This window comes from Bacillus rossius, chromosome 1 (assembly GCF_032445375.1).
Source record: "Bacillus rossius redtenbacheri isolate Brsri chromosome 1, Brsri_v3, whole genome shotgun sequence".
NCBI lineage: Eukaryota > Metazoa > Arthropoda > Insecta > Phasmatodea > Bacillidae > Bacillus > Bacillus rossius.
In genome coordinates, this window is record NC_086330.1 from 67,774,581 (window position 1) to 67,796,258 (window position 21,678).

Genomic DNA, 21,678 nt, shown 5'->3' on the forward strand with positions numbered 1-21,678 from the left:
GTTTGAAAAAATTCCCCCCTAGCTCTTTCAGAGTACTATACAGTAGTGGTTTTAGCTAGTTTATGCTAGGAGTCCGTATTGTTCTGATGTAGTATCATAGTTGTTAGTACAAGTATCAGTGCTACGCCTATATAAAAAGTGACCATTTGATTTATATTATTAGTGGAGTTTATGAATTCTTAATTGAGAATGTTGATATTTATTTTTATAAAGGTAATGTGTTCATCATGATAGTGACGAAACCCTATGAAAAGGTGGGCAGTTTACGCTAAGAAATGGCCCTCATTGAATCATTTTAAAAGTTACAGTGTTTTAATCCATTAAAGAAAAGCTATCAAAACATTAGGGAAAAAAGAAAATTAAGGAATGTTACTAGTTGGATATGCAGTTTGTTTTCTGGATTGCCAAAGGGAGCAAAAATATGTGATAGCTGTAGAATAGAAATTACATTACAAACTGCTGCTGCTGCTTCTTCTTCTACTCACCAGGATAACGAATCCAGTTCAGATTCTGATAAAGATCCCAGTTTTTCTGCATCCAAGAGGTGATTGGTTCATTAAATATTTCACTACAAGGGCTAGGAGAATCTCCTATTAATAGGAAAAAATTCAAATCAAAAAGTTATGCAACTAGAAAAATCAAAACAATTGACTCCACAATCAAAAGGAAACTTTTTGAGTTGCCAGATAATTTCTCTGAGGATGATGGTGAAGATTTAGAGGAATCAGTTTTGCAAAACCTCAAAGCCAATTTTTTGAGTTATACTAGTAGGAGCAAGAAGTTAATGATATTAACCTGTTTACCACCAAATTGGGGAGTTAGAAAAATAATGTGTAAGTTATATGCGCTAAACTACATGGTACGACAATCAAAAGAACTCTTGGCTGAAAAAGGAATGTTAGAAAATCCTAACCCCAAACCAGGCAAACACCTCTCAGAAGATGTAGTTGAAGCTGTCCATTTATTTTATGAAAATGATGAAGTCAGTAGAGCGATGCCTGGTGTTAAAGACTACAGAACAGTCACTGAACCTAATAAAAATAAATCAAAAATATCAAAAAGACTTATTTTGTGCAATCTGAAAGAGGGATACACTTTATTCAAGGAGAAATTTCCAAATATTAAAATAGGTTTTTCAAAATTTGTGGAGCTTCGTCCAAAGCATTGTATTTTAGCGGGTTCTAGTGGGACACATGCAGTGTGTGTATGTACAATCCATCAAAATGTCAAATTGATGATTGAAAATGCAAGATTATGTGATTTAACAAATTGAGAATTCAAAATCTACAAACATTGCCTACCAAAAATGGTATGCAATCCACCAACAATAGATAGTAATATTGGACATTGTACATATGTCCTGGTACTGCAGCAATACGGACTGTCCTTGAGAAGTCATTTGAAGAGCACCTGATACGAAAGGTCACATTTCGGCAGTGGATTTCAGTTGACCGTTGCAATTTAGAGACACTGCAGAAATCATCATCAGATTTCATAGATTTTCTCTGTGACAAGCTGTCACTCTTAGTCCGCCACGACTTTATTGCAAAACAACAGATCTCTTTCATGAATCACTTAAAGGAAAATTTAAAAGAATCTGAATTTGCCATCACACTCAACTTTTCAGAAAACTACAGTATGGTTGTACAAGATGAAGCCCAGACTTACCACTGGGCTAAGGGACATGCCACAGTTCACCCGTTTGTGATATATTATAAAGGAGAAAAAAAGAATTGAACATTTTAACTACGTTTTAATTTCTGACTGCCTAGAGCACAATGCAGTTGCTGTTTACACATTTCAAAGAAATTTGGTTGCTTTTTTGATTACAAAATTTAAAAACGTTCCTCATAAGTTCTTGTATTTTTCAGATGGGTCTGCTGCCCAATATAAAAATAAGAAAAATTTCATCAATTTGTGTTTTCACAAGCAAGACTTCAACATATCAGCTGAATGGCATTTTTCAGCCACAGCTCACGGTAAAGAGCCTTGTGATTGAGTTGGAGGTACAGTTAAGAGATCAGCAGCTAAAGCTAGCTTGCAAAGGCCCTACGAAAACCAGAGCTTGACCCCTTTCCAGCTTTATAAATGAGCAGTAGAAAATATTTCTGGTATTAATTTCACTTTCACTACACAAGAGGATTACCTAGTCAGAAATATTTTTAAAATATTGTTTCAATCAGGCAATTACCATCCAAGGAACTCGGCAGTATCATGCATTTATACCTGTTGACTCAAGCACATAAAAAATTACTGTGAAAATATTTTCTGGAGCTACACATTCATTACAAGTAACTGTTACAAGATCACTAGACAAACCGCAAATAGGAGACGTAAAGGGCTGTACTGCAGTTGTATATGAAAAGAACTGGTGGCTAGCTTATGTTATGGAGAAAAACGAAGAAATTGATGAAGTGAAAGTAACATTTCTCCACCTTGCTGGACCATCACCATCCTTTTTTATCCAGGGAAACCAGATGTATTATGGATTCTTCTCACAGATGTGTTATGTACAGTAAATCCTGTGACACCAACTGAAAGAATTTATGTGCTATCTGAAAATGACACTTTAAAAACCAATGAGGAATTTTTCAAGTACTGTAATTGAAAATTGCAATCAAACATGTGAGTGCTAATTTCCTTTCTTCAATTTATTTCTGATTTTGAATTATTGTGCAGGGGAATCTTGCATATATTGTACTTCAGCATAAAGTATTTCTCATTTTAAATTAAATTTCCTGTAAAATTTAATTGAAAAAATTGTTCAGTTTAAGATACTTTCAGTGTACAGAATATAATTATCTGATATTTTTGTGTGTATTTTACAAGATTTTACTGTATTCTTATACTTTCCTTTGCTGCCAACATGTAACCTGAGGTTTGACAAAAAGGGCCCTTGTTATGAATTAATTTTACTATGAACCCATTAACTCTCCACTTTGAAACTTTGTAGACAATTCAATATTTGTACAAAAAAATTTTAGTGTTACATATCACATGAAAGGCCATACCAGATGATGCAAAATGACACCTGTCTCACCTTTCTAACTTAATTTGGAGAACCATTTCATGTTTTTTGACTGTCAAAATCGTAACAAATTTGATAAATTTGAAATGCCAGGTAAAATTAATTAATATTTTCTGAAAGAAATTAAAACCATTTCTTGAAGTAGCCAGTGGCATTTTAGTTAAACCTAAAAAGTTTCAGTTCTGCAATAAATTAAATTCTTCTTATTTGTACAACCCAAAAATGTTAAAAATGTAACTTTGGCAGCTAATTGTACAACAAGTATGAGCTGTATATATTTTTCATTTCGTGAAAGTGAAACAATTGAAAAAGTTTACAGGTTTACATGAAATTACTGTAAATATATAATCTAGATCTGAAATGGGTGGCACCCCTTAAGACTACGAAAAAGTTGACACCACAATTTATAAAGCTTCTATGATTTTGTATCTGAAAAGAACAAACCATTTCTTTCTCGACTTCAAATCAACAACAGTTTTTCTTCACGAAGATGCATCTTCTTGGGACGATAGTACCACTTTTATGAATGCTGAAAGAAGAATAAGTCTATTGAAGGCTGTATTTAACACTGCTCAAAGGGCTGTCAAATTAATGCAAATTTTTTATGGACTCATCACAGCTGATGAAGAGCAGAAATAATTCCTTAAGCGCTGTGTCCAGGTAAATAAAAAAAAAATTGTATCTGGACTGTAAAAAAAGTACTATGAATAGTAGTTACCCTGCCTGATTGTAGTTATTTTATGTGTAATAATAATAATAATAAATATTTCTCGTATTCTACTTTGTCTTTTATTTACTTCATAAAATGCATTATTAATAATTTTATAGGAGGTTAAAATTTTAGGACTATAACACTTTTTTTTTGCAAATCTTTGGGACATAGTTGGCATGGGTTGTGTATTTGTATACCCCGTCCCACTCTTAGATTGCAGTACACGGCTTATTGCGCGTGCTGTTGTCAAATCTCTAACACATTACAAATTTCAGGAGATGTGTGTCTTTGTAATTCGGATCGAACAAGAAGCATTTTAAGAAATCATATTGTAATTTATAATATTTTATACTATTACACATATAAATTTGTAATAATGCCACTTTTATGTAAATTTCAAATAAAAACTACCTATTGTAGACGAAAATTTCTTATAGTTTTGTTTTATGTTCTGAAAATCCCATATATATATATATATACATACACACACATTTTCATGGGCCCGATAAATGCCGTATTTTTGGACAAGTCATGTCCAAAATTTTGAATAAAATACGGTCGTGGAAATTCTCGGTCTAGTAAGTTATGGGAAAAATCCTAACGATTGGGTCGAAATGGGGAAGATTTTTTGAAAAACAGAAAAATCGCAACTACTCCCAAAAGTATGAATAATATGGCATCCGTTTTAACGTATGATAACTCGGAGTACCTAATGCCAAAAAATGTTTTCTAATGAATTTTTGATACGACCAACCATAACTAACTGCATGGGTCCGAAAAAAATTTTCAACGGACAAAAAAAAACGTAACTGCCTTACAGGGGCAAGCAAAGTACAGTTTGACCTTTGCATTTGGCTATTTCTTCAAGTTTGTATTTCTTGTACTTGTGCCTTTCTCGTCCTACTATGTGTAGCGATTCCCGCTTAATCATACTGGCATCATAAGGAATGCTTTTCTCCGTGAGCCACTGTCTTATATCCCCCACACGCCAACGTTGCACGGGAATCGGTTCAAGCATCCTGCTATGGTATGATGCAGTATCCCTGTGGAGTGTTTGGCCAAAGTTGTTCGGCAAACCACTTTTCATACCCATCTGCAGGTCATTTCATCATGAGCGTAAGCTGTGTTCTTTTTACACAAGAAAGTAAGGGCAGCATTTTGAACAAAACCATCCTCATTACCTGCATGCACTAATGCAAAACGTGTACCTTGTCCTGTAGGTGGTTTAAGGCCTGAACTAAGGCCTTCAATGGCTGCCTGCCGAGCGCTCTTCACTGTTGTATCTTTCCATGCCTTTTCCACACTGAGCCCCACATTTATCCAAGATTCATCTGTATAGATAACTGGTTTTCCTAAATCCTCAAATCTTTTTACTTTTCTCAAGTAGGTATGCCGCCACCGAATTATGTCGTCACGTTCTATGAATGCTGATTTGTTTCCTCTTCTTAAATACTCAAACCAAATGTCGTGAAGGAACCTATGCAGTGTGGTACGAGAGATCTGGCAGTGATTCGTCATTATTCACTTTTGCTAAAATGACATTTAAAGTGGGAGGAAGAAGTGTGAACGATCCGCCGTAGCCCACTCTGCACAATGCTATCGTAAGTTTTTTCCGGCAATTTTTCTGTTTGTCTTTCCTTTTTGATTTTACCTTACCAGGCGTACTTAGGGTACCATGTCGCTGCAGTTCCGTCCTTATGTTGTAAATGGTTCGTTTGGAACAGCCGGTTGCTTTGGAAGCTTCCTTAATTGCATTGCACACACTCATATTTTTTGAAAAATACTTAAATACATTCAACACAATCTTGTGCTCCCTCCAGGGTAGCCTACTGATATAATTTCTTTTCGGTGTTCTATCTTCCATATTTTATATGTACGTAATAAAAATAAATGTAGAAAATAAAATCACGTATTTTAATATATAATTTGTCAAAATTATAACTAACGAGTCACCGGACACAACGCGTTGCTTCGTCGCGAGACGCGATACTAACTGGTGGGCTGGTTTTCAGAAATGTGTGTCTAAGGAAATACATGGTTGACTAAGGAAGCCATGTATTTGAAATTGCTTGCAGGACAGAACCCCACTTATCTAAACACACGACCCTGTTTCCTCTTACGACGGCAACTTGTGAGAGAAACCTCTATTGCAGCGCGCTCTTGTACTGATAAGACACATCTTTAACAGCTATTTCCAGGGAAACTGTAGAAGCAATTGAGTTGGAGCTGCTTTTAAAAACTAATTCAATTCATTGTGAACATTTTTCGCACTTTCGTCCCCCATCTATCTTGAATAGAAAAATATTTTTCCACTGGTCAACTTTTTGATGTGTCAGTTTATGAGAAAATGCATTTCAATGTATTAAAAAAATTATTTAAGTAAAACCTGTACAGTTTTTGTCTTAACATTTGTTCGGTGGCATCCTAAGGCATTAATTTATTAATAAAAAATCACATGTAGGTTTTTTTGTTTATGTGAAACATCTAGGAATACTTCCAAACAGTTCGCAGTGAATAAGTGATGTTTTTTAATTTTTTCGGACACTTAAAATATTGTTAAGTATTCAAAATAAGCATTGCCTGATGTGTATTTCGATGCTATACAATATGAAAAAAGCTTGGTCCAAAAATTAAAATTTTAATTTAGTTTGATATTTGGCAACAACGCACGAAGAAACAAGGACAGCGCTAACGGCAATCGGCGTGTGTTAAGAGAGAGAGAGAGAGAGAATGTGCCCATTTACTTCCACACTGCAATCCAAGAGTGGGATGCTCTATAGAAAGATAAAAGTTCATATTTGATTATGGTTAAGCATTTATAAAAAATATATGCATTTCAAAATTCAAAGGAAAAAATTATTGCTTATCTAAGGGTCCCCTACCCTACATTTTACCCCCGCACTGCTCCATTTTATGTTTTTTTTTAATTGTACCCTCGTGCGGCAGACACCCGTTATGTTGAGAGTGATGTTTTAAATTGCGATATTTTTTAAGATATCGCAAACTCTGCAACGGTTTTATATTTTCATGTAAGAATAAATAATTTTATGAACATCATCATAATAAACTGTAAATTGTATTGCCTGGGCTGAACACAAGGAAATATTGTTACGCGGGCATTACGCGGTGCCTAAACCAAATGAGACATTGGTGTTGATGATTAATCATCAAATAACAAATCTATTACTTGGGGGGGGGGGGGGGGGGCAGACATAAAACGTACTCTCGCTTGGCTTAAAAGGTACTTTGTAATCATAACTGTTGACAACCCGGGATCTTAAAATAATATGCTCCACCCCTTGTACAGGAGGTCCGGAGAGAGAAGGAATTACTTCAAATGAGTCAAAACTTAGTTCTAAAGAAAGTACGTTTAATACAAGAGACCCTAAACTCATAAAAATGTTGCTAGTCGATGAGAGACATTCATGAAGTATTAACTTTTACATTTAAACTTAAAATCTAGCGCAATCTGAAAATCAGTCTTATTAGTTGCTTTACAATTAAGTGCTATAACTTGAATGAACTAAAAGGGGATCATGATTTACAAACGCTTTGATCAACGAGCAGCTAGAGGGTATCAAAATCTTCTACGACATTAAATCTCATTCTAAGTCCTTAAAGTTAACTTAAACATTACTTCCACGACCCCAACCATCTTAACATGAACGTAATGCCGTTCCGGGGCATAGCCTCTGCCTCAAAGAGCCTAACATCCCTAACCGATTCGTTGCCACTGGCGAGAGGCATAGCCTCCCCCTGAGTGAGCTTGAAGACGATTACTAACTTAAACTGACTCGTTACCACAGTAGAGAAGCATAGCCTCCCGCTGAGTGAGCCCCGAGCTACCTCCAGCAGCCGCATAAAAACCCTCTCGGCCCCACCGACGTTTCCAGAGAATCCCGGTCGCCGCCCCCAAATTTCGGGCCCGAGCCCGCTTAACGAGCACAGCGCTGCGACCTAGTTACGCCAGCGAACCGCCGCTTCGCGAGGTCGGTGGCCCGCACGACTCATGAGGAATGTGCAGCGAGGGCAAACGGCATGCCGCCGGCCGGTTGCTTACGAAACGAGGCCGCTTCTCGCACGGGCGCAGCGACCCGCCCACAGCTTGCGCCATGAAAGACAGAAATCTGAACCCGGCCACACCGATAAATTTCTGGAACGCGACAATATATTTACCGCGAGTTAAAGCAAAATGGACAGCGTGGTGGACATTAAGAAATGACACACATTAGCTGTTTGTATAGTGAGGCCTTTTTTGTTTACCCATGGCGATTGGTTGAACTGTTCAGAAGTTGATGCGCTGCAGTGCCATCTAGCAGTGAATTACAAAAAAAATGGCTAGCATAAAAACATTCTCCATGAAAAAACATTTAATGTGCCAATTTTTATGGCGATAGTTCGAACGGTGTCCGAGCATATCGTCATACATACCAACATCCAATTTTTTACATAAAATGTTTATTACAGTGTTTGCTGGCGAGTTAACACCATAATACCTATCTAAGAACTATCGCACATGAATCTCAAACCTTTTACAGAAAACCGTATCAAAATCTGTCAAATGGTTTGGAGATGAATGGGAACATTTGTCTTTTCCACACACAACCTCTTACCCTAAACGCATAAACCTCCGTTCTGTCGTGGGTAAAAAAAGGGTTGGATGACAAAAAAAAACTCTGTTAGCAGGCACACCATTGAATCTATTCAACTTGTTTATAATTTTTATCTATAACTTTTGTCTAAAACAATTTTTGATAAGACAAACCATTCCTGCAAGGGTTTGAAAAAAAGGTAAAAATAAAAAATCATAATTTCTGTACCATGTACACTATAAAATTATTTCTTATTGATCGTAAAGCCTTAAATGTCATGTACAGTTTTTATATAAAATATTTTTTTTACTGCCAATCATTACTGCAAGGGATGGAAAAACAAGGGTTGAAGGGCAAAAAATAGTCAATACTCTCTTAGTGAGCATGTGTCAAATAATCTGTTTAACTTGTTTTGTAAATCTTATAAATATTATCTAAAACTTTTGTCGGAAACAATTTTTGATACAACCAGCCATTGCTGCAAAAGATGGAAAAAACAAGAGTTCAAAGAAGAACAAAAAATTCATGACTTCCTTATATATAAAATCTATAACAATCAATTGTATATCCTTAAAGTTATCTAAAACTTTGGTATAAAAACCATTTTTGATAAGATGAACCATTACCGCAAGAGATTGAAATAATCAGGTGTTTGAATGGAAAAAAAATTTAAATTTCTGTAACATGTAAACTATCAAGTCAGTTTGTATTTATTCTAAACTTTTTAAATATTGTCTAAAACTTTTATCTTGTAAATTTTTATGTAACCCTCCATTATTTTGAGGGGTAGAAATACTAAGGGTTGAAAGACAAAAATAATTTTATAATTTTTTAGTAGGTATGCTTTCAGATCTGTTGTAATTTATTGTAAAAATCAGAAACATTATCTAAACCCTTAAGCTCAAACAATTTTTGATGCCACTACCTTCTAGGGTAAAAACAGGAGATGAAATTTAAAAAAATGAAACCTTCCTTACTATCAAATTTGTTTTAATGTATTTTAAACGAAATATCTTCAATGTTGGTCCAACGCAAATTTTTTTACAGTGTATTTGTGCAAGGGATAAGAGATAGTGTTTGAGGTAGAAAAATGCGTAACAACCTTAAAAGGTGTAATATGAAATTCATTGAAAGCTAAGTGCTGGATGCATTTAGTTAAAAACATTTGACACATTTTTGCTGCATGGAAAAATGAGTGTTGAAATGATAATTATATATATTAAATCCTTAAAATGTTCCTAAGTTAAGTTCAGAATATTTCCATAAGAAATAAGTTCTCCAAATCTACCTACACCTGTAAGCTGTGCAGTAAGGGATTTTTTATTTATTGTTTTATTAGGTTTTTGTATCTTGTGAACCATTGTGGAAAATGATCAAGTATTTATGTACAGGGTGGCCACCAAACCGGGAAAACGGGAAAAACCGGGAATATGTCGGGAATTTGAAAGGGCCCGGGTAAAACCGGGAAACTGTCTGGAATTTAATTTCTTTCCTGGGCAAATGCTGCGGTGTAAATGCGCACAACTTATATAAGACGTACATCGCTGCGTCTGATAATCACGCGGCAAATCTGTACAGTGTCATGTTGGCAGCGACTGTAGTGTTCCCAGGCGTGTCATGTTTCTTCTTTCCTCATAGACGCAATACGTCACTAAGAGGCAGAGGGGGAGGGGGAATATGAACCGCACTACGGCGTGCAACACGGGGTGTTGTTCTAATTTGTTCTGTTCAGTACAAGTCTTCGAGCGGTTTTAGTCTTACGCTGTGCAGTTTGTTAGGAAGCTATTGCGGCAATGTCTACTAGGTATTCCTGTCGTTATGAGTCTTGAGGTTCCATGGGCTACTGAGGATGCGAAAGACAGAACTTGTGCGAGATGCAAGTTATGCAATAAAAGTTTCAAGATCGATACGATGGGTAGGGGAGCATTTACAAGCCATGCCAATTCTAAGAATTACAATAGAGTTATAAATAACCAATCAAGATACCTGCAAGTTACAGAATTTTGTTTCCACTCAACCTGCTCAGGATGAAGCCCATGATTCCTGTAACAAAGTTTTATTAGTACTTTAATTTATACTAGTAGCTTCCAACGGTTTAGCGGTGTTATAAACTACGACGTCTTGTAATCCATCGCTTATCAATAAACTGTCAAATATGTCCAGTAACTAACGACACTGCACGTTTTTTTATGAATATTCGCAGCGTGTTGAGGCCGGCCGATAAACCTTCCGCATTAACTTACCTTTAACGTCGGTAATGCTATGTTCACTTAAAATTTGTAAAATAATAATACTAAACATATAATTATTATGTACACCAGAACCCTGATTTCACGAACACCGGATTTAACGAAGCAGTGATTTTACGAATACATTCTCGGGAACCGTAAAAAAAATTGGAAATTTTGACCAAAATGTGAAAAACAGAAAAAAATATTTAAAAAAAAAAATGCAATGAAAGATCATATATACTGAATAAAAGCATGTTGGACCTACTGCGGTCACCAGCAAAGCATAAACACGACCCAATGCGTGGTGCAACTGCTACATCGCTTCGTTATTGCTCGCGCGAGAGGCGGGACGTGGAATGTTAGAAGAAAGGAAGGGGGAAATGCGGAGGATGATAGACAGCAGCCAGTGTGTTTCCTGCGTGGGGAATAAGTGGCGTAGCTCCTTTTTTTTATGCTGTGTGAAGCGACCTTTTTCTATCAACTCACGGGAAAAGATAATTGCTTGAGCTGTCAAAATAAACATCGCTGCGACAGTTAAAACAAGACGCGGGCGAGCATCCGGTAGGTCGATGTGTATATCTACTCGAAAAACATATCTCAATTCATGACACTAATAAGATTCCATATAACTTACACGTATAGCCTGATGTTTTCAGCCTGATCCATGCAAGTTCTTTAGCCACGTTTTGAATGAAAACAACCACCAGCCGGCCAGTGTTGTGCCCTGTTTAATACGCACAAAATATACCAAATATATTTGGTTCCAAAAAAAAATAACAGAAAAGAACCTCAGGGAACTTAAGGCAAAAAAAGTCAAAATAATGAGTGATGCCTTAAAACAGACCGCTCTCATAGACGAAGAAATTTTAAACACAAAAAAGGTTAAAGTTATGTGGCAAATATATATTTAGTAAACTGCCACCTGTTTTTTTAGTTGGGTATGTATCACATTTTGTGCATTTTTGTTTTATATTTAGTACTATACAGTTCCGTGTTTTAAAATGTGTGCTTTGTATCATGTATTACATAAATAAAAACATGTCATTTTGTATATATATTGCAAAACCTGGAAAATCTTGAAAATACCTGGAAAACCCTGGAAAAAACCTGGAATTTTTTATCACAAATATAGTGGCCACCCTGTATGTACAGATTTTTGTTTTGGTAATGTTGTCAGTTATTACTTATTAATTTTTGTGTGTTATTACATAACTGTTTAATAATAAATTTTCTTTACAATTGCAGAGAACTTGCAGCGATACTTTACCCGGTATGGAGAGGTGATTGACTGTGTGGTGATGAAAAACAGCGAGTCTGGTCGTTCACGTGGTTTTGGCTTTGTGACATTTTCTGACCCAGCCAACGTGTCATTGGTGCTGCAAAATGGACCTCATCAACTAGATGGACGAACGGTAAATTTTGCAGTTGATGGTAGCTTAGTGAAGCATGTTGAAATTTACGGTATAATGATTATTATGGCCAGAGCTTTATTGACTAGCAAATAACCTACGGCTTTGCCAGCACTATTTAAAAGTGTTGCTAAAATCTTAATATTGAAAGAAAAGTATGAGATTAATTTCAAACATTTTTATTAACTAAATTGATGCAATAAATTGTCTAGTTCATAAAGGATTTATTTCTTAACTAAACAGTGTAAGAATTATATTTTTAAAACAGTTGTGCAGAGACTTTTTCATTTTTAAAATAAATTGAATATCTGATTTTAAAAGTTTTGTTTTAGTGTGATTAAGGATCTGTTTCAACTTCTGTAAACAACAGATGTGCCGTAGATACAGTTAGCCAAACAAGGGGGGAAGAGATGCGTGCTCAGGTCTGTCTATGCTATCGGCTGTTTTACAGACATCAGCTATGGCAAGTTAAATTGCAGCTGTGGAGTGTACTGGCCACAAACCTGGCTGTGAACTCAGTCTAGCCAGTGGCAGGGAATTCACTCAAAAGCAACGTCTTTTCATTCAGCTGCCGGTAACTGTACGTGCTTGATCACTCATAATGCATCGTGTTCTAGTATTTGAGACAAAACTAGAAGTATTACGGCGCGCAGATTGTCACAAAGGCAACGCTTATGTTGGTCGCACTTTAGTTTTAAGCAAGTCAACTGTGCACACAGTCGTACGAAAAAAGGACTATCAAAAGTTTATGTGTTTGATGCTTTTAGTTGTACTAGCGGGAATCTATTTGACTTCAGATATGGGAACAGAAATGAACAGAGGATTCATGTGGAAAAGGTTGTTAAATGAATGTTGCAATGAAAGAAATAATCATTGGCCTGACAAGATTGGTGTGAACCAGGTGGTGATACGCGAATAAGCACTTTAATTTTTGAAAAATTTTAAATGTAATTATCCGGACAGTAATATTCGGTTTCACTGTCGGTAAAGAATGGTTTGGAAAGGTACATGATGTGAGTTGAAGGTCACGCCTGGGCGGGCAAGTCAGCCAGCCGACTGTCGATAAAGTACATAAGCACGTATCTCCCGTTATGCGGTTTCGTATTTGTCATACAAAGTGCGATGGGAGGCATATAAAGATAAATGGTATGACATATTTATAGTTGAGTGTTATTCATCACATTTATATTACGTAAAGTATATTTTTTTTACACAATTTTGGAACACATTAAATAAATTAGCCTTGCTATTTTTGGATACTAATGCTTCAAAATATGCGATTATGAATAACACGAGCATTTTTAGGAACAAATTAGTCATGCTAAGTGAGGGATAGGTGTACAATTATTTATTAATAAGGTAAATATAAGTAATTAATAAAACTTTATTGTGCTATTCCTTACGAACCCAGTTCTCACATAGGTCGTAACAATACCATATTTATAATATTTTATCATTTAAGAAGTATAACTTCTGCAAATTGTAAAAAATATTGTTAGATTTGCATTTTATAAATCATACAATATAACTTACATCCCACTATGTTTGCTTCAGATGACTTTTATATTTAAAAAAAAGACTGATTTTTCACCCCCTTTGTGCCTAAATATAAAAAAATACTAAAGCTTAAATAATTTTGTACGTTATTCATACTCAGTTTCTTACCTTCATCTTAATTTGCTTGGATATATATGATTTATTACTATAAAAACCAATGCGTCCCAGTTTCACTGCATTTAGTGTGTAATAACAAATGTCTTATTCATGCTAAGGTTTGTACACCCAGCTTTAATTACTTTGGAGATATGAATTTTTCATGCTAAAGCAAAACTTTTTCTTCTTTCACACTCTAAAAAAATAAAATATGAAAATGGAAGAAAAAAATTAGCAACTCTATATGCTTGTTCTTCATTCTTAGTTTCAAACCCTTAGATCTAGTAGTTTCAGAATTATGCAATTTTTTTCTTTAAACCATACTTAGCCCTTTAAAACGTTTAGGAGCAGAATCTTGCAAATAAGTTAAATAATTTCACTTTATTATTTTTACCATTTGTGTATATTTTACTTAAATTAGTTTCGAAATAAAAAATTGAAAAATAAATTAAAATTTACTCTTGTTTTCCCCCTCATTTTATTTGCACCAAAAATAAGCAATACGTAATTCTAGATGCAATGGTGTTTTTTTTTTTTTTTAAAAAAAGCTCTAATGCAATTAGAAGTGTTGCTTCATTTTGTTTTAAATACACACCTACCCCTTTTACCAGCCTAAGGGTGTGAATTTGGCAAAATTTAAAAATTTTTGTTGGTAGTTTTTGTACGTTTATTATTGGAACCCAATTGTTTTACTATTCTTGATTTAATTAAAAGTTAAAATTATTTATCTTAAAACCATATTCACTCATTTTGTTACCTCTTAGGGCTGGAATTTTGCAAAATGTTAAAATGGTGGTTGGTAATTTTTGTATGTATTTTTATATTAAGTTCCAATATCTTTTGTTATCCTTAGTTAGATTGAGATATAATTAAGTTATTTCAAACCATTTTACCTTTTTTTGCTCTTTAGTGGTGATTTTTGTAAAATATTAAAATTGTGGTTGGTAGAATAGTGGTTGTAAAATAGTGGTTGGTAGATAAGTGGTTGTAAAATAGTAAAATTGTGGTTGGTAGAATAGCGATTGTATGTTTATTATATTTAATACCCAACATAATTTACTATGTTTAATTTAATACAGAGATATAATTATAAATTTAAACAATATATACCCTCTTTCACCCCATAGGTTCTGAATTATGCAATATATATTAGGCGTCTGCGAGCAGAAGATTTTCACTTCGAGTCGAGCTCGAGCGAGTTTGCTAAAATACTCGCGAGTATCGAGTCGAGTTCGAGTTTTTTTTTTAAGTTTATTGCACATTAATTTACTGTGATGGAGTAATAAAATGTGAGAACTTTTGAGAAAAATATGGAAATAAAAAAAGAAACCATTATCATTGTTAGCCTACTAAATTAAAAAATTCGATATTCCTAAAGTATTTGGAATTTCTTATCTCCGCCGGTTGATTTGAAAAGAGGAAGTGAAAGAGCATAGAATAAAAGTATTTTCAGATTGTTAGCATTTTTTTTCCGCATATACCGTTACTCTACATATTTACCAAATTGTTTAACCTCAAAATTAGTGTCAAATATCTGTAACTTGTCATTAAGTTTAATCAATTTAAAGTAATAAAAATAGAAGCATTTTACTTAATTCAATTTACACTTGCAAAAAAAACTTACGCACAATAAACCTACATGGAAATTAAAGTCTTTTTCAATGTCCTGTAGTCTGAAATATGTTTACTCATGTCATCAAATGTAGAGCTGTACTGAAGAAGCCGATTTTGCCAATATTTAGTTGAATCGGCATTTCTGCCAACTTCCAATACTCTTGTTAATTTTCGACCGATATTACTGAAAAACGAAAGAGACTGCCATAACCTAAAAATCCACGAGTACCCTTTTCACTTTTCGTAGTAGTACTACATTCTTTCAGATCACATTATTTCTTAGCAACATGTGCCAACCGTACATATCAAGATTTAACATCCTTTTTTTTTCAATAATGTTCTTTAATTTTAATATGTCCTAAATAAATACATTACCATCACGGTAAATACACATCTCGGTTATTACGGCAACTATAGTGCAAATGTGGTAACTATCATGCTTCTGCAGTAGTTATGGTATCTACAAAGAATCTTTAGTTCTTTTTATGGTAATTATCTTAAGATAACTATTGGAATTGTACTGTAGTTATGGTACATCATCCATATTTCTTCGTAAGTTGTTGTTCATTTTTATTTTCTTCATATTTATATTTATGTGCGCCATTACTGGCAGGAATTTTCATAAAAATGTTAAACGGGACTTTATATCACACATTTAATGGTGTAAATGATGAGACCCCGGACAATTTAAATGCTTTTTACAGTAAAATGCGGGAAATGTTTCCGCATAAGGCGGGAAATACTTCCGCATAAAGGAGGAAAGTGATACATTAATGCTATGCGGAAAATTATAGAAGTAAAAAAAATTAATCACGGAAATTCGTAAATCCCGGGTACGTAAAAATGATGTGTTCATGTATACGGTCGATCATGTTACATTATAAAGTAAAGGATAATAGTGTTGTAAGACTTTTATTCCGATATAATGAGAGTTTTTTTTCTATAGGTACAGTGCAAGAAAAGCTCGCTCGAATTTCGAGTTGTTGAAAAGCCACGAGCTCGAGTTCGAGTATTACTAAAAAACTCGACTCGAAACTCGAATTTCGAGTACTCGCAGGTGTCTAATATATATAAATATTATGGTTGGTAGTTTTCATATGTTTATTATTGGTACCCAAAATCATTTGTTATGCTTAAATAAATTCAGAGATAATTATTGAGCTTAATATAACTCACCCCTTTTAGCCCCTTAGGGGTTGAAATTTGCAAAATATAAAAATTAACTTTTAGTTTTAATATGTTTGTTATTGCTACCCAGTATTTTTAGTATGCTTAGTTAAATTATAATTATTATTCGTCTTCAAAATAGTCGTACACCTTTTTCACCCCTTAGGAATGGTTTTTCGTAAAATTTAAACTTTTTGAAGTTTTTTGTGTGTTAATTATTGGTACCGAAAATTAGTTTTTAGATATAATCATATTAAAACCATATTTACCCCTTTTTCATCCCCTTGTGTGGAATTATTTAAATATATATAGCCCAGTTTTTAAGTTAGCCAAAGATCTTTTTAATTAAAAATTAATCAAATTCCGGCCTATAGTTTTCGATTGATGCTCGAACAAACAACAAACCGACAAATAATTTAAAAAACTATTTTTTTTTGTTCTCAATACTGCAAATAGCCATTTCTGGTGTTTACATAATTTCATCGAATGTTCAGAATTTTTGCCTAGGAACAGTTTTATTATTAATGTAGATACACTTTCTGAATACATTATTTAATTTATTTAACCATCTCTATTTAATATAATTAAAATTGATCTATTTAAATTAGTTAAAATTGATTTTAGTTCCTTAACCATTTCAAATTTAAAAAAAAAATATTGTTTTTATCAGGCAGAGTAATATAATATTGCCAATTATTAAAAAAGTGGCACTGATATTTAATTAAGTGCACTGGGTTCCAATATAAATTTGAGTGTCAAACACTAGAGTTGTTATTTCATTGGTAACGTATTATTGGTAAGTTGTTTACAAATTTTGTAATAGATGATAATTACTAATACACCCCCGACTCGCATAGCACGAGTTGAATTAACGCGATTGTTCATAACGCGAGAACAATTTTTGTGGAATGGTTTCAGATAGTGGGAATTAAAAACCCGCATAACGCGAAGTGAGAATTAAATTTTTGGTATAAATTTACTGCCACGGGGTGTCGCCGCATCGTCGGATACATCGTGTGAATGCCAATGCCGCTCGGGCAGTGTCTAGCCGAGCTCGGCCCATCAACTATCGCAGGAAAAGGCCATCTCAGCTATCATGTTATCTTACCTGCCCGCCACGTGTGTGTGTATGTGTCTCGTTTTCATGACTCAAAGAGCTTCCCAGGCGACTGTAGATACACTAGTTATCGTCAAGCTTTGTTTTGTTGTACACTTTATAATCAGCTAGTCATTTTGTTGTTGTGCGTGGTAAAGTTCGCAGTACATATGTGATAATTATGAAACGTGCAAAATAATTACAGTCTGATAAAGTGGTAACAAAAAGAAAAGCTATTTCTTTAGAAACGATGTTGGAAGTTGTACGGCGTTCTAAAAACAATGAAGGCAACAGTGCAATTGGTCGTGCATTAGGCCTAAGTGAATCTACGGTACGGACCATTATCAAAAATATTATTGAACTGGAGAAACTGTTGTCATCTGATGCATTAACATCCACGGAGGTTAGAGGCGGAACCGAACACCCATCATGATTCACACTGAAAGACTGCTCAGTGAATGAGTGTTTGAAAAAAATCACGGTAAAGATAAGTGTGGTGTTAATTTGGGCGTGATAAAAGAAAAAGCATTAGACATTTTTACTGCTTTAAAACCTAAGTACCCCGATAGTAGTGTACACAAACGTGTTTCGAATAAAAATAATTTTAATACGAACAAACTATCGATAAAGGAACAAATTGCCTCGGGCACCAGTAAATTAAAACATAGGACAAAATGAAGACCATAGAAGTTAGAAATAACAACATTCAGTGTAATTTTGAACTAAAATTAAAATATTTATTTTATTACATTACCAATCTCATAAAAAAACCTATTCATAATTAAACAAACAAAACCAAATATGAGATAACTAGAGTTGTTCAGTCTATGGTATTTCTTGATTTATGTCCGAATGTTAAACTAACACAAAAAAATATTAAAAATATAAAATAAAATTTAATTAATTCCTCTAAAGTGTTTGAAACGTCAAGTTTTTGGGGTTTTGCTCCAGTTCGCTCACGCACGAGAGTCCTTCCTTCAAAACCTCTAGACCTGTGTGTAGCTATTATGATGTTTAAAATAATTAATATTTTTATGCCAAAATGTCACAGTTTATTTAATTTATCAAGAAATTTGAAGTGGAACGAACAATGTTTATTAACATCTGGAGTGATATTCACGGTAATATCATGTTGGCGTCACTATACGTTGCTAACGCCGGCCATACCTGATAGTTGAACGATTAATTACCGTCTCAAAATCCGCCGTAACTCACGGAAAATTAATGCCTGAAACTGGCATTCAAGGTCAGTGCTGCTTCAACTATTCCTCTTGCAGAAGACATATTTCTTACGACGTAAACACTGAATATTAACTCGCCATTTAATAAAAGTCCCTGAGGGAATTAACACCACGATTAATTGAATAGCGTCATTTTTCACTCTTTCTTTTCTCTTAACTAAAAATCATTGTCAATTAATAACGACCAATCATGGCCGTGACACGTACGCGTCGTTGCCATGTTGACCAATCAAATTTCATTTTAAAAACATGCATAGGCATGTTGAAACTGTCCCTGAGCCGTGCAATTTATTTATATGTGGCATCATGGCAACGCAGAAAAGGCTGCGCGCGCCGCCACGCGAGAAACAAAACAAAACACTGCCGAAAAGTCCGGGAAGCGAATTAACCTCGAACATAAAATAATAAACGAACCGTTCCAGCCAATCTGCTAATACTGTAGTATTACAGTAGTATTACAGTAGTGAAGTGTTTACAGCAAGTAAAGGAATGGATGGTTTTCAAAGTTCATAGACCGGTACAATATGCACTGTATTAAAAAGAAAGGAGAAGCAGCTAGTGCTGATTCAGTTGCAGCTGCATCATATCCTAGTATTCTAGAAGACATCATCGCAGAGGGAGGCTTCAGTCCTCAACAAGTGTTTAATTCTGACGAGACAGGTCTATTTTGGAAGAAAATGCCTGGCAGGACTTACATTTCAAGAGAGGAGAAGACTGTCCCCGGATTTAAGGCTTCCAAGGATAGGCTTACACTTCTGCTTGGCACTAATGCAATGGGAGATAACAAATTAAAACCCTTATTAGTGTACCACTCTGAAAATCCTACAGCACTCAAAGGCTGCTCAAAACCACATTTGTCAGTAATCTGGAAGGCAAATCTTTAAGCATGGATTACACAGGCTGTCTTCAGATGGTTTACAAAACATTTTGTACCAGATGTTACAAAGTACAACAAAGAGAACAACCTTTATAACAAAGCATTGCTGATTCTAGACAATGCTCCTGGCCACCCAACTCACCTGACAGACCTGAATGAAAATTTTAAGGTGGTAATTTTGCCTAAAAAAACAACCTTTTTGATGCAGCCTATGGACCAAGGGGTGATTGTAACATTCAAAGCATATTATTTACGATGCACTTTTCTGCAGGCAATCAAAGCAACGGATGGGGAAGGGAAACCATCATTGAAAGAATTTTGGAAGTCGTATTCCATAAAAAATGCCATTGATAACATCTCTGCAAGCTGGGATGAGATGAAACAATCTTGTCTAAGTGGTGTTTGGAAGAAGCTGTGTCCATTCTTTAGAGAGGAGTTGAGAGTCTGCTAGAGGAAATAGCAGAGGATGTAGTGGATATGGGCAAAACTTGGATTTGAAGAAATTGACACAACAGATGTGAATGAATACATTAACTCCCATGATGTAGAACTGACCGCACTATAACTTATTGAACAGGATGAGGTGAGACGTGCAGAGCAGGAAGCAACAGAAGACATGTCACCTAGAGCTGAACAAGTCCTCACATCAACAGATCTGGCTACATTTTTTTGCAAAATAAACGAAGCTCGTATGATTGTAGAGGAGAATGATCCTAACGGAGAAAGAAGTGACAACTTCAAAAAAGAAATTGATAAGGTATGTCAGTTGTACAAAGACTTGTACGAACGCAAAACAAAAGTAAAACACAAACATGGCTAGAAAGTTTTTTTGCACCTGCATCGACTTCCAAAAGAGCAGACCTTGTGAAGGAGGCGGCGGTGCCAGCTTGGGAAAGAGAAGATGAAGGTTGTGACACGCCAGCTACCCCTCCCACTTCAGGACAGGAAGTTGAATCACCTCCTGCTGTACTCGAACACAAAGACAGCTTGTTTACATATTCACTCGTGGAGGAAGAAGCGACTACATCCACATCCTCTTTTTCTCATGACAATCTACGTTAATTTTTAAATTTATGTAAAGAAATCTGCAACTTATGTGTGTTTACGAGTTCATTTTTATGTTTTAGGTTTTTTTTTTTTAAACAGACACACATAAGAATTTAGGGGAAAACTCAAAGGTAACTTGGTGTGTGTGTGCCCAAACAGTTGTGCCATGTTTCATTATTGTTCTTAGATGTTTTTTCCTCAAAGTTAATACGACTGATGCTCTCTACCACTAAGTGTGACAGTTTTATTACCTTCCCCTAGTACTTAAAAGGATTTTTTTGTGCGTTCACTAAACCGTACCATACAAAATAACATTGTTATTAACAGGGATAGCCGAACTCGTGTAACGCGAATTCACTTAGTGCAAGTATTTCTCGGAACCAATTGTTCGCAGTATGCGAGTCCGAGGTGTATACATATGTATAGACTACAGAATAGAAAGATTGTACCATTATTTATTGGTATATTAACTTATCTTAAATTATGTACATATATCTATTTTTTATGGGGAAAAAAGGAATATTCTTTAAATTATGTAATCTTGTATTGTGAGAAGGCTGACACACACTCATTGGTACTATAGATGCATTCTGCATGCATAATCTTTTGATTAGAAACAAGGAAGAATTGTAATGTAAGTGTTTTTAAATGGCTGTAAGTGTTCTCAGAGTTAGGAGTAGTGACATTTAATTCTTAAGTTACTAACCTACTCTTAAACTGAATAAATGAATTTTTTTGTTCAGGTTCATGAATTGCTTATCTTAATAACAAAAAACTATTTTGAAATGTATTTCTAAAGTATGCACTATTTTGGCTGCTTAAATAAAAACTATCAGAACACATTTTTATTGTTGGAGGCATAGTAAAGTACAAATGAGAGTTTATTATTAGTCATGTGAGTGTTTCATGTTATACTAGAAATAGCACTGATACTGGAAATGTAAATGTGCTGTATATACCATGTAAAGGCAAGCAAGTATTGAGTTGCTAACCTTCTCATGTTCGTTGTCA

At 34.8% G+C, this 21,678-nt stretch overlaps 1 protein-coding gene across 36 annotated transcripts in view; it reads left to right on the forward strand.

Moving 5' to 3' along the window:
• The window catches only part of LOC134537089 (heterogeneous nuclear ribonucleoprotein 27C), a 278,967-nt gene that overhangs the window by 106,134 nt on the left and 151,155 nt on the right, over window positions 1-21,678 (forward strand). For all 36 annotated transcript variants that reach the window (XM_063377398.1, XM_063377553.1, XM_063377418.1 and 33 more), the window contains one exon: window positions 11,809-11,975. In XM_063377398.1, the coding sequence (XP_063233468.1) occupies window positions 11,809-11,975 (167 nt within the window). The remainder of the gene's footprint in view (window positions 1-11,808; window positions 11,976-21,678) is intronic.